The sequence below is a fragment of the Agrilus planipennis genome, unplaced genomic scaffold (assembly GCF_000699045.2).
Source record: "Agrilus planipennis isolate EAB-ADULT unplaced genomic scaffold, Apla_2.0 scaffold79, whole genome shotgun sequence".
In the NCBI taxonomy this organism is placed as follows: Eukaryota; Metazoa; Arthropoda; class Insecta; order Coleoptera; family Buprestidae; genus Agrilus; species Agrilus planipennis.
Genome location: NW_020442428.1, coordinates 1,217,448 through 1,232,225, shown reverse-complemented (window position 1 = coordinate 1,232,225; position 14,778 = coordinate 1,217,448). Strand labels below are relative to the sequence as shown.

Here is a 14,778-nt window from a genome sequence, read left to right as displayed (position 1 = left end):
GTGAAGCTACCTTGGACCGAAGCAACGTTTATCGGTGTTACAAAATGTTCTGAAAGGGCCGAGAAGATGGGAACGACGAAGAGCGTGCCGAACGCCTTAGCACGTCAACAACAGACGAAAACATTGATGAAGTAAAGCAAATAGCATTGGCCAATCGTGGAATCACCATTAGATTTTTACCAATGATTTGAGCATGAGACGAGTTATCGCGAAATTCGTACCAAAATTGATCGATTGCGACCAAAAGCAGCATCGCATTAACGCTGCTAATGAGCTGTTGGACTCTGTCCGCGACGACCCAAATTTGCTCCAGAGGATCATAACTGGTGACGAATCATGGATTTATGGTTTTGACGTGGAAACCCAAAGCTCAATCATCCCAATGGAAGCTGTCGCACGAGCCAAGACCGAAAAAAGCGCACCAAGTTAGGTTGAATGTGAAGGTTTTCCTTACAGTTTTCTTCGATTGCAGGGACGTGATACATCATAAGTTCTTGCTACAGGGTAGAAAGGTCAATCCACCAGAAATGCCCAAATTTGTGAAAGAACAAAAATTGGCTTTTCCACCATGATAACGCCCCTGCTCACACATCGTTGTTTGAGCGCGAATTTTTGACCAAAAACATACACTACTAATGCCGCAGCCACCAGATATGTCCCCCTGTCACCTTTTCTTGTTTCCGAAACCGAAGAGGCCCATGAAAGGACGACGCTAAGCTACGATTGAGGAGATAAAGACGGCATCGTATGAGGAGCTGAATAAGATCACAAGAAATGAGTTTTGAAGTGCTTCGATGATTGGAAAAAACGTAGGCACAAGTGTATAATATCTGGTAGGGATTGCTTTGAAGGGACAAAATAGATATTCATGAATAAATAATTTTTGAAAACACAAAATTCGTGATACTTTTTGAACAGACCTCGTACATGTAGGTTGATGTATTTTAAATCCAAGATAATACATATATCTCAGTTTCTATTAGATGATTTTTATGAATCAAATACAGGATATGGATCGAACTGATAACACTGCCACCAATTCTATATGTTTGCATAAATAGGGCAGGTGATATATGGTACAAATGTATATTACTTCCACAAGTTAATTAAAAAAAGTTCTGGTTTCCAAACACGGTGAATGATTTTTTAATAGCGATTTTCAATTTGCACTAGCACAAGAATTTAATAACATCAACAGCCACGGCATTACAACATTTCAATTTATTTTAAGAGAGTGTGAGAAAGACAATTATTCATTTTGTTGATAAGTATTTAAAACATTTAATTACCAGGTAGTTTAGACATAGAATGATCCTTTTTCAGTGAAAGGAATCAAGTAATTACATACAAAACATAGGTACACCTGAGCGATCGTGAATTAGATATAATATGTATGTATTAATATGCATTTGTATACATGTACGTAATTTATATGTATAGGTAATAAGAAAAGCACAATTCAACGCGATTACACCTAATCCCTTTAATAACAGGAAACAGATGATTTCAACCATCCACCTCCATAAATGGAGTAAAAGCATAAAACTAGTGATTACGTTCGTTAATTTTATTTCTTGTAGCAGCAGAAACACGAAAGTACTGAGAATCAATACAAGATAATTAAAATGAAAAATTAAATGTAACTGAACATAAAATTGGAAATTAGCATTTAATCGGTGAAAGTTTCCTTTTTCTTGTACGCCAGTTCTATTTCGATATAACCTATAATCTATACAACTGTGTAATGCCACCATAGCTGCTCTCTAGTCGTTTTTCGCGGGACTGTCATATGCTATAGATTAGCATTTACATTATTTCTAAATCTTAACTAGAATAGTACAGAGAAGGGTGAGAAAAAAGGTTGGAAACGGTTAGGGGAAGATCAATTTGGAATTGGACGGAAAGAGCGTATATGTAGGATTGGTAGATTTAGAAAAAACTTTTCACAATGTTAAATAGGAGAAGATGTTAGTTACACTTAAAAATGTAGGGATGAGATACAGGGTTAGTAGAGTGATACATAGTTTGTATAAAGAGCAACAGGCAGTTTTAGAACTTGAGCAGCAATGTAGAGAAATAAATATTAGTCAGACAAGGATGGACAGTGCTACCGCTACCTTTTTATCTATATATTGAAGATGCAACAGACATTATCAAAGATACGATAATTTCAAGGGTAAATTTACAAGAGCAAAAGATTATTATTTTTAGATTTGCTGATGATGATATTAGCATCTAGCAAGGAGCGGTTAGAGGTAGCCTCAAATAAAATGGAAATGAAACAAAAATATCGGTATGCAAGGGAAGGAAAACTGGGGAAAGAGTGAATATAAAGATTTGAGACGAAAAATTAGAAGAAGTCGCTCAGTTTCAGTATGTAGGAAGCCAGACAATTCAGGATGGATGGATGCCAGGGTGATATCAGCCTAGCATTTCGTCTATTTTGCAGTGCCTGATGGAACGACAAATTTTTGAATTTGGCGACGAATTAGAGATAAATTAGTAATAACACGGTAAAGGTTTAGATGATGGCCCCCACCCCCGAGCGGGGGGATCGAAAGAGGAGGTCTCCCCCACCACTGTACCATAAAAAGTTCGTGGCGGTCTCACCCCCATAAAAAGTTATGGGGATTCAAAGTTGATAAATATTTATATAGTCATTCTTAAACAATATTCAAATGTAAAACTAATGGAAAAATACATAAAAACATTGAGAAAGTTATATAAAACATTGTTTAAATATCTTTATCAATAGGGTGGGTCAGGTTAGGTTAGGTTAGGTTATCGGGTTTTGTTCAAATGACCACCCTCTTTCGATCCCCCACCTCCACCCGCTTGAAAATAATTGTTTTATTAAATTTTATTTGAATTATAGTGTATGAAAATTGTCAAAATAATCAACTTTCAACCCTCAAAACTTTTTATGGGGGTGAGACCGCCGCAAATTTTTTATGGAGTTTTACTCAGGTGACCGCCCTCATTCGATCCCCACTACTCCCACCCCCTTAGGGGGTGGGGAGCCATCATGTAACCCCCATAACTTTTTATGGGGGTGAGACCGCCACGAACTTTTTATGGTACAGTGGTGGGGGAGACCTCCTATATCGATCCATCATCTAAACATTTACCAGTAACACATATAAGCTTGTCGTGCTAGCATGACATTTGACTTATACGAACGACCAAAAACTACCGATGCGGAATGTGTGAGCACTTTTGAAATTATTCAGTTGTACAATTTGTCAGCCGCGAAGCGGAAACCCTAGCAAAAAATTAGAATTAAAAACGTTCCTGTAAGTATAAAATCAACGCGGTCGACAATTTTAAAATTCAAATTTCAAGGTTGCCTTGCCCATATCACGAACAAGTTGTTACGCAACTACAGTAATATAGTATGGAAGAAGCTGTGGGTGATGATTGCGAACAGTATTTGCATACTGAAACGATCAATCGTGTAAACACCTTTGGAGAGACGCTACTTTGGCAAGCTGGACACGTTGACTATACATATATGCAGATGTTTAAAAAAAAACTACTGACAACTTACAACTGCTGCAATAGTTCACTGTGCACAAGCTTTTAAATTATTTATTCCTTTTGTAGGTTATGCGAATATTACGTACATCGAGAAAGTCCAAGAGAATAATCAAATCAAACAAATATTTATGCCCTTTCGAAACTTAATTACTAAAATGTATTAATATTTTTATGGGGGTGAGACCGCCACGAACTTTTTATGGTACAATGGTGGGGGAGACCTCCTTTTTTTATCCCACCCACCCCCACCCCCGAAAGCCATCATCTAGACATTTACCTTTTTTTTTTATTGATTTTCATGTAATAGTATCTATTTTAAAATTGAAAATAATACTTAGAATTCTTAGTATTATACATTTCAATTTAACTCCGAACAATTTACGTATGATATGCCACATAAGCGTAATTTTTTCTATCCCTCGGGAACAGAACTTTTTTTCTGAATAAAAGGTATCCTATATCTATTTCTGCACCCCTGTTAATATGTGTACAAAATTTCATTCTGATCTGTTGAGTAGTTACTGTGTGAAATCATAACAAACTCACATTCGCATTTATATTAGTTATAAACGTATGCCTGAGGGGGCGATCGATACAGCAGCATATTAACACTTTTGATAAAAGCCGCCAGTCCACTGTCATAAACGTCACACAAAGATTTGTGCAATACAAAATTTTACGAGAAGCCTTCCATATAAACTGTATGAGAATGTGACAGGTGTCCGACACGAGACAGATGATAAAAGACAAATGATAAAAACAGTGCGAAGATGACAAGTCCAGGTGATGAGATAAATAAGTGATATAAATAAACAGTGAGATAAAGAATACGTGTATGATAAACGGTGAGATAAACAAGAAGTGTATAAAGTGTGTTACTGTGTAAAATAAATTGCTTATATTCGGTACAATACATCTTACTCAGCACAAATATGCTGATTCATGATCCTTCATAAGCTTTAAATGCTATATTTAATTTATATAATTAAAATAATCAAAATGGACATAGTGGAATATTTGTAGTTGGGGTATTTATGAAAAGTGGAATATGCATAATTAAATTCTCCTGTGTAATTCTAATCACTTCAAACAAATTGAATAATGAGGAGATATGCTCTGCAAAGACTGGAAAGACTAGAAAATTTTACTGAACTCCTCCCTCCTTTTCAAAATAATCTAGATCAACCATTGCAAGTAATTAGCCGCTTTTATAATACTCAGTTACGTGTATCGTTCTTAATCCAAATATGTAAAAAAAAACAATAAGAAAAAGCTTACCGTTCGTCCTTGTCATAAGTTTGGAACGTCTGCTTGGCAAGTTGCTGCAAAGAAGCTTCTGTTTGTGGTTCAGCTGAAATCCCAGCTCTTTGTTTTCTCGGCCGCACACTCACGTTATTGTTCAGCGCTTTGTGTTTCGGACTAACCGCGTTCAGATGAAACGGAAACACGCTCTGGAACTTGTCCAGGTGAGACTTTAAATCCAATATTTCTTCCTCGCGGGAGCGTAACAATGTCTCGAGTTGCCGAATTTTTTCTTCTTTGGCCTGCAATAAAAAAAAAACAAATCAAAATGATATACGAACTTTTCTTGTTTATCTGCATTGAATGGAGCCCAATTACAAGTTTAAATCTCCTGCTTTATGGTAGCAAATATGGTGCGGAAGCAAGCGAACACGGTCACAGGGGAACTCCATTCAGTGCTTTCATTCGAACTGTGTTCGAATACAAATGGTTGTTTCCATTCGCACCGAACGGTTCATGGAAGCGAGACTAAGAAGGGATCAACAACATTACACACATGGATGTTTGAAGATTCTCTCCATCAACTGATCTTGTTTAACTGTGTATAATGCTGATCGTCTCTTGTACTCTCTTCTATAAACCATTCGGTATGAGCAGAAACAACTATATACTTATTCATTTATAAAGTGATCTCAATGACCATGAGTATTCTATCTATCAACCATTCCGTATGTGGAAACGACTATTAATATAAAAATATACTTTGAATGGAAGTATACAGGGTATAACAGAAATGAGTGCCAAGCTTGCAGGAGGTGATAGAGCACTATAAACCATAAAAATTATGAAAATGTTTGTTTGCCCGAATGTTCACCGTTTTCGAGAAAAGAAAAAAAAAGAAAAGTACAGGTAATTTCAATTCCGGTCCTGCCGAAGATATACCACCTGCAACGCTGTACTCAATATCAGTCAGCTAATGATTACCAGTATCAGTGTAGTATTTGTTTTGTAAAAGCCCACAATAAATTATCTGTGAGAATGGAAGTGTCGTTTTTCTTGTTTCCATTTGGGACTGGAGTCATTTGTTGTGCCTTGAACAAGCCCTTGTTAAGTTAGGAAATGCTTCATGAGTAGTACAGACAAAGTGGAATGAGATGACCGAATAAGCGGTTAGAAGTTGCATAGGTATCGAAAGGTTCAGGGTCGGCTTTATAACTACCTCTTTGGAATTATGATCTTTAAACAAGCGTCTTCGCTTTTCTAAATTTCCGAGAATGTGGAATTTTCTTTAAAGTCCGATGCTGGCAACATTCTCAAATTCTGCTTCTTCTCTTTCTGTTACACATTAATTGGTGTAATGCCATCCCTTTTTCTTTGTGTGTCCGCTGCAATTCCTACATGACATCTGTTTTCTATGTTTACGATATTCCCTACAACGTCTGTCGTGTATGAAAGTAGGCGTTCTGTCAGTAGCCGCTAGTCTATTTTGTAAGGTGAAAGAAGAAAGTAAATGTGACAATTTTATTGCGGACCATGCCAGTTTTGAACGACCCAACTATAGACACTTTGCCAATTCTCGCACAGGACCGGCTTAGGATTGTAGGTACGTAGTTCCCCATGTGAATACCAAACTATCTAACACAGGTAGAAGTGGTTCGGAATCTCATTGGTCATGACCTTGAGTTGCGCAGTGACAAAATGCAGCCTATTCATTGACTTCTACTTCCCAGTAGAAGCACTGTACGCCTGACTGTCATCGTCTACATGACTCGCAGGCGAATTAATTGTTTTGAAGCATACAATACGAATTCTGCAAGGTTCACCACCCAGGACATTTACAAATACCTCTGCGTTGCACATAATAAAGTTCTTTGTTGCAGTTTATTGAAAAGATAACGTGACTTACCTGAAGAAGTCCTTGTAGCTGCTGCACGGACGCGGAACCCATGTTCGCGACAGTGGCAGCGTTACCGTTGACGGCGACAATAGTGGCGAGAGGCACCTGTCTTTGGGCGAACGCGTGCTGGCGGCCGTCGGAACCACCACCGTGTTCCGCGGCACCGTCCTCGTCGGCGTTTTGAAGCCGCGAGGAGGAAAAACAAAACGGGCCGAAGCAGATGCGCATATACGCGGCCACTGTTGCGCCCACCACGGCTACGGAACTTCGTCGACGCGGACACGAGGAGGCGGCTGCCGGAGCCGATGCTGCCGATTCGATCCAACAATTTGGCAACGATCGCCAAGCGCCTTCCTGGATACGCGCCAAACAACAAACGATCGGAATCACCTACTGAGTGACTGACCAACACACACTTCGATCGTTTATCACTACCGAAGACACCGGACGCAAGCACGAAGACAACAATTAACGGACACTCGCAAAATCGCGACGAAAGGTAATATCGACGATTAATCAGAATCGATCGAATTGATGCAGGGTTCGATGATGATAATACGTGGGTGGCTGTGCAAATAGTAGTTTTTATAAACTCTTATCACTCCAAACGTAGTTAAATGTTGAAGTTATGAAGCTCTTACAAATTGGAAGGCCTTTTTGCGTTCTTACTCCAATATGGAATGTATATAAATAAGTAAATCAATTAATCGGCAGTAGAAATCCAAATCTCCTCCTTCAAAATCGTTTTTTAGCTCTTTGTTGTTTTGTTGTTTTTTTTTTCTTTGTTGGCTTACCCGCTTCTAAAGTTAATTAATCTACTTTTGATACAGAATTGAAGATAGTTTTTCTTACAATTCCTTGCTTGTACAATCCAATATTTACTTATGTTTAAAAACAACGGTTCTGCACTTTTTTTACTTATACAAATGTACTTTTATTCTCGAGTGTTTTCAGTCTTCTTGTTGTCAGTGTTGCAGATTTCCTTCATGTATTCTAGAACAAACAAGAATACTACGTAAGTTATAAATATGTATATATACGTGTAATATAGGATATGTATTATCTTGTTTTTTAAGGATTAAACAACAAATACTTCTTATTAATTATTCATGGATAATTTCAGTGTAAATTTTCTGAAAGGTTAACCGTAAATAGTTTGTTTTCCATAACGGATGACATTACGTTGTATTATAGTTGTCATTCGGGGTAAATGTTTTTATAAAATACACACAGCGGCTGTCAATTTTTTTAGATTGGACAAGATGTCCGCTGACCGCCATTTTTGAAAAAAACAATATAAAAAGAGTTTTGCTGAATTGTGCTCTAGAGTGCGTTGCTTTACAAACTTTGTTATTAACGAGAAACAATTAGCGTGCTAACATAATTTAGCAAAAAATAAATTGTCCCGCCTTTTTTATGGTTTATTTCTGAGAAACTTATATTAGTGCGCCAACATTTTTTGTTGATGACCAATTTTGCCCTTATTTTTTCAAAAATGGCTGAGCTCACTAAATGATCATTTGAATTGTCGAACACTTATCCAGAATTACGGATTTATAAATCTATAAAGTACGCAACAAACAGCGTGTTTCGCCCTGAAAACATGTTTGTTATCTATGTTGTTACATAAAAAAAAAACTAATTTAACTCATTAGATACATAACTTACTACTTACAATAGTATTAACATTATAACTAACGACTTATCTGGATAACAACATTGTGTACATATGTATTAAAATGAAAATAAAGCCTATTTCTAATTGTAGTAAATTAATCGTCTGATACCTATGGCTTTCAGTCTTCTATATTTATCATGTTACACATGCATTAAAAGTGTATCACAACTATAATCTGATAAAGTGCTATTTTCGTAAATTATGTGCTTACTGGTATAATCCATCTAAATTTGGACGAATGGTAGTGTTATAGATTAACACTTACATTTTAATTATAGCCTTCCTCAATAACATAACCTTACAATTAGACACAATTCAGCTCAGCACATCAAAAAATTGGTGAGATTTAATTTAAAAAAAACTTAGTGTTCTTGTCAATTCCTATCTTAGATATTTAAAGTAGGCCCAGGGTACAGCTTCATCCCTTAATTGGAAGTTTTAATGTTTAGGTAATTCCACAATTTTGAATTATGAGTAGAGATAGCTGCACAATAAATTACACTAAAACCCCATTTACCTGTTATTAGTATTATTATTCTAGAACATTACTGAGTCATCATCATAAGGTCGTCAGTCCTAAGACTGGTTGGACACGTACTTCCAGTCTTTCCTATCCTGAGCTAAACTTCGTATTTCCTTAAAACTAGAACAGCCCACAACCTTAATTATTTGCGAACAGTATTCTAATCTAGGTCTACCTCTACCCCTCCTAACTCCTGTTTCTGCCACTAATATGTCTCTGACTAGACCTTCATGCCTGAGAAGGTGTCCTACCAACCTATCTCGCCTATTTTTTATTGACTTCCATAGAGTCCTCTGTTCTCCTATTCTTTCTAATACCTCTTCATTTCTAACCTTTTCTACCCACGATATCCTCATCACCCGCTTATAACACCACATTTCGAACGCTTCTGACCTTTTCTTTTCCGCCGCGCCCACTGTCCATATTTCGCACCCGTACAACGCCGCGCTCCAAACATACACCTTTAACAACCTTTTTCGAATTTCTAAATTAACCGTTCGCGAGCATAGAAGTGACTTCTTTTTATTAAAGGCGACACGACCCTGCGCTATTCTCTGCTTTATATCCCTACTACTCCTTCCATCCTGACTTATCTGACTTCCTAGGTATCTAAAATCAGCCACTTCTTCTAATTTTTCGTCTCCTATCTTTATATTCGCTCTTTCCCTACTTTTAATGAGTATACTCATAAAATATGTGAATAACTAGACAATCATGTGTATTTTCAAAATTAAAATTTGAACACGCAATAGTACAATATTTGGAAGAAAATTGGCAAAATGACCTATACCTATTATTGAAGACAAATTTTAGACAGCGGATGGCTAATGTAAATGAAAAGGGAAGAAGGCGAAAGATGAAGATCCTGAGAAGGTTAGAAATGAGGAGGTATTACAAAGTGTAGAAGAACAGGGCGCTATGAAAGTCAGTACGAAATCAGCCAGATAGGTTGGTAGGACACCTTCTTAGACATGAAGGGGTAGAAGCAGAAACAGGAGTTAAGAGGAAGAGTGGTAGACTTAGATTAGACGTCTGTTCACAAAAGTTAAGGATGTGGGATGTTGTAGTTTTAGGAAAATGTGAAGATTAACTCAGGACAGGAAACAGTGAAGATGCATATCCAGTCAATCTCAGGACTGACGACTCTACGATGATAGTTAAATTTTTCAACATTATTTTCATGAATTTTAATATCGTGCAGCTGTGTTTATCTTAAAAATAGCTCTTAAAACTAACCAGAGCTTTTTAAGATTATGCTGTTGATTTTAAGCCAATTTTCAATCACTTATTTTTATCAACATTGATTAAATTATTAAATATTTCTAAAAAATATGGACATGACATCACACGAAAAGATATTTTTAAATCAGAAGTATTTGTAACTTCGCAAGAATGATAAGACGTAAAACTTTTCTTACTTACATACAAATTATCCATATAATTCTTTTAAAGTGATTTTTATTATTTACTTCTAACTTTTGTTCTTTTTCTAATAAAACTATCTCCTGCCACTACTGCGTGTGTCAAAATACTATTGCATAGACTAATTAAACGACTACCTAATGTTGAATTTTAGAACTTCATTATAGACTTTTAAATTTATAAATTAAAATAAATATGGGGTTTTTGAAAGAAAGGCTTTCTGTCGAAATCTTCTTTATATTTCTTTAATTGTTATTCGAATGGTTTGTCCTATCAAAAGCAAAAAAAAAATGTAAAATTACACTGTTTTCCGATTTGAACAGTTGCTATATTATTGTACATATTCTATTAGAGGAATAAAAGAAATTGATACGAAGCAATTAAAAAAAATAATAAAACCTAAAATTCACCTTTATTTTTGCATCATAAGCTTTTTCTTTTTCATACTAGCCAAAGCGAGATTTTATCTTAAAACAGAACCCGTTAATTCCCGATAAAAAAAATTTTTTCGGTAAAATTGACTTACATAAAAATTTTCTAACAGTTTTTTGTCTTTATATATTACGGGGTTTTAGTTAACTTCTTGGAAGCAGTGTTAATAATAACTTCAATGACAAATAACAAAGTCTTTATCACTGCCTGATTGTTGTTGCATAACATGGACTTTATTACTACGGTTTTGTATTTTAAAATGATGATCAGGACTCTAAAATATTTACATGTTACTAATTATTGCATCTACTTCGTACGGTTTTAAAAAAGGTGAACAGCCTGTGTAGTAAATATACTGTTAAAATTACAGTAGGTACGATTATAACAGCAATGCAACAAAACAAAAAGCAAAACCAAAATTTTCCATTCCATGTTTTTTAAATAAGACCAAGATATGATAAAAACTTACAGATATGACAGTCTACATTTTATAAATAAACTACACATTGAAATATTTTCTTATTTATATTTCTACCGCTAACTTTGCATTGTAAGTAGACAGAAAATTTTTGCACAAAGTTCATTTGAAATTCAATTACAGTTCACCAATATGCGACCCCTTAATTACAAATGTGTAAAAAATACCTTATAATTATTCTCCGTTAATAAAAACCGACCAGTCGAAACAATTGTCAGTCATTAATTGGTAATAAATAAGTAGCTGAAATATACCGAGTACTTTGATTCCTTATATTTTATTAAAAATGTTTCATCAAGATTACACCACTTACGATTAAAGTTTATATTATTAAACAGCTATCTGTTGTTTATGAAGTTTTTAGTGGAAAAAACCAGATATCAATTTTAATTATTAAGTCTTTACAATTAGAGATGGGCCGGGTACTCGGTTTGGATCCCACACTTTATTTTAGGATCTGACCAGTTACGAGATAATGACGCCGAGTACCCCGCAGTGCCGAGTAATTCACATCATCATAAGGTCGTTAGTCCTAAGACTGGTTGGACACGCACCCCCACTCCTTCCTATTTCCTTAAACTTAGAACATCTCACATCCTTAACTATTTTCGAACAGTAATCTAATCTAGGTCTACCTCTACTCCCCTTAACTCCTGTTTCTGCCTCTAATATATCTCTGACTAGACCTTCATAACTGAGAAGGTGTCCTACCAACCTGTCTCGCCAAGTTTTAATTGACATTTATAGAGTCCTCTCTGTTCTCCTGTTCTTTCTAATACCTCTTCATTTCTAACCTTCTCTATCCACGGGATACTTATCATCCGCCAGTAACACCACATTTCGAACGTTTCTAACCTTTTCTTTTCCACCGCGCTCACCGTCCATGTTCCGCATCCGTACAGCGTCGCGCTTAAAATATACACCTTTAGCAAACATTTTCGAATTTCTACATTAATCATTCACCAGCATAGAAGTGACTTCTTTTTATTGAAGGCGACTCGACCCTGCGTTATCCTCTGCTTTATATCCCTACTACTCCTTCCGTCCTGACTTCCTAGATGCCTAAAATTAGCCACTTCTAATTTTTCGTCTCCTATCTTTATATTCGCTCTTTCCCTACTTTTTCTTCCGTTGCATACCAGTATTTTTGTTTTACTTTTATTTATCTTGATACAGTACTGTTTTGTCAATACTGCTTCCATTTTATTTAAAGGTATCTCTAAGTCCTCCTTGCTAGATGCTAATACTGCTATATCATTTGCAAATATTTTTTGTGTTTTAATGAATATAGACAAGAAAAGCATGTTAATTGATTGAAAATCTATTAACCTAATAAAAATATGTAATATTTAGTTCTTAGTTTAGTATAATAGTGATGATTTAATGCATTTTACAAAATATTAAATCTTAGTCAATCTACCCCTGGCCCGGGGTAGGTAGACCATATGCCCGGGGTAAGTTGACTCATGTACCAGTAAGAGTCAAATCATGAGAAGGAGCAAATAATTAAACATTTTTTTAATATAATTGAACCTTTTGTTAAAAAATAAACTGGCTAAAGTTTCCTCTTCTAGATTAGTAAAAATTTGTCAATTTTTTATATATTCCACTGTGTCCAGGGTTAATTCTGCTCTCGTCAATTTCGGATTCTGTTCTAATTTTTCTTTTAATTTGGCCACGTAACGATTTAAAAGTCCAATAAAAAGTTAATTTATGTGTTGTTTTCAACTACATATTTCATTGGGGTTGGTTGAATAATTATTCAACCAGCCCCGAAAAAAATTGGTCTACCAACCCCAGACGCCATTTTTAATTTTGATCGCATGGCTAGCCTAAACACTGCCGTTGACTTGAAAAATAAGATATGAAATATGATAAATGTGCCCTCATTAAATGCTAGGACTAATAGAAAAATGATTTACATAAAACGAGTAGGCATCAGATCAAAAAATACAATATATCAAAATATTACTTATGTGATTGAAATATGAAAAACATGTCAGTGTTCGAAAACAACGCACGACCGCGATGTGACGCTTCAGACAACTGAGCGGGACGCGAAATGTAATGTTTGGTTATGATCAGATGACATAGTTCATACACTGTCGAAGAGTTTTCGGTAGTTAAGTCTACCTACCCCTATAGTCAACTATCCCCGGTCTCCCCTACTACAAAAAAGTATTTATTTGAAAAAAGTATCTTGAAAATACGTATTTAGCATTTACAAAACGAAATCTATTTTGTATTTTAGATTTGAAATACCGAATCATAAAAGTATTTGCATTTTGTATTTAAATACTTTTAAAAAACGATTTTGCACATCTCTACATGCTACACCGTTTCACACAAAACATTTACGTGCGCCTTTTTTTAGAAAAATCAGCATCAAAACGCAAGGGTCTATATGTCTATAAAACTCGAACGAAAATATTTCAGAGAATACTATAAATTGAGAATGTACCTACTGTTAGAAAAACAAACGAAAGCCGGATTCTTGAAATAGATCCAATGCGACCGACCGCTAGAAATAAAGCGGTCACCACAACAGAAATATTAGATAATTTCGAGAACGAAATCGCACAAGTTCCTTGCACCCTGCTCCTTCGAGAACGGCCACCTGGATCACGCACCACGCGTAAAAATATTTACGAAATAGATCACCAGAAACTTTCAAATTAAACAGCACCAACAATAGAATATTACAGACAACTTTGAGAAAACCGGAGTGAAACTTTAAGGTAAGTACAAAAATCACGAGCAATTAACGCAATATGCTACTTCGATTGAATCCAAATAGATACTATAAGTATACGATCATAACAAGCCGTGAAAACGTTTGTTTTTATACATGTACATGTTACGTACCGTGCAAGTGTTGCCCTATGGCGCTTCACCATTGGCCGATGACGTCGTGGGCTCCTTGATCAACTCTTGAAAAACAAGGATAAAAACTGAAATAAAGACAAGAAATAATCAGTCTCGCATTAACACATGTACAGGTAGGTATAAACATTTAAATCAATATCTGTCGGTAGTAGTGTGTATAGTAATATCGCTGTCGATTGATAAGACAATAGAAAAACACTTCATATTACATTTGCGTGGCTATGTTCGACGTTGATAACACGAATAATGACAATACTTCGAACACAAAAAAAAAACTGCAGGTATCGTAATTATTCGTATATTGTAAGTATCTATCTCCGATTTCAGATAATGCCCCTATGACACATAAATTTACGATAGGGAACGATGAACAGTTTTCGATGTGTCGAGCATTAATCTTATCTATCGTACATATTAATCAAATGATCGCATTCCTTCGTGATAGATACAGACAATACAAAAAAGTTAAATATTTTCGTAAAAAATTCGGTCATGGATTTTCTGAGAAAATGTTTCGATAATCAGAGAAATTACAGCGGAATTCGTTTACTATGACTCCGCCTATATTGACCAGCTGCTTAATTGCAGTATTAAGTTTGGTTTTCATATTAAATTCTCTATAGGAAAGTTTGGATATAATGACTTAGTTTAAAATGACATATCGTTTATTATGACTGATTCTC

At 35.6% G+C, this 14,778-nt stretch overlaps 1 protein-coding gene across 4 annotated transcripts in view; it reads right to left on the bottom strand.

Moving 5' to 3' along the window:
* Positions 1 to 4,793: 4,793 nt before the first annotated feature.
* LOC108734638 (cGMP-dependent protein kinase, isozyme 2 forms cD4/T1/T3A/T3B-like) overlaps positions 4,794 to 14,778 on the bottom strand; it is a 33,857-nt gene continuing 23,872 nt past the window's right edge. For 2 of the 4 annotated variants that reach the window (XM_025980252.1, XM_018466273.2), the window contains exons 2-4: positions 14,075 to 14,160; positions 6,686 to 7,669; positions 4,794 to 5,081 (exon numbers count right to left, since the gene is read on the bottom strand). In XM_025980252.1, the coding sequence (XP_025836037.1) occupies positions 4,812 to 5,081; positions 6,686 to 6,904 (489 nt within the window). In that variant the 5' untranslated portion in view covers positions 6,905 to 7,669; positions 14,075 to 14,160 and the 3' untranslated portion in view covers positions 4,794 to 4,811. Of the gene's footprint in view, positions 5,082 to 6,685; positions 7,670 to 13,670; positions 14,024 to 14,074; positions 14,161 to 14,778 lie in introns of those variants that run through there. The other 2 variants (XM_018466276.2, XM_018466275.2) reach the window with 2 other exon arrangements.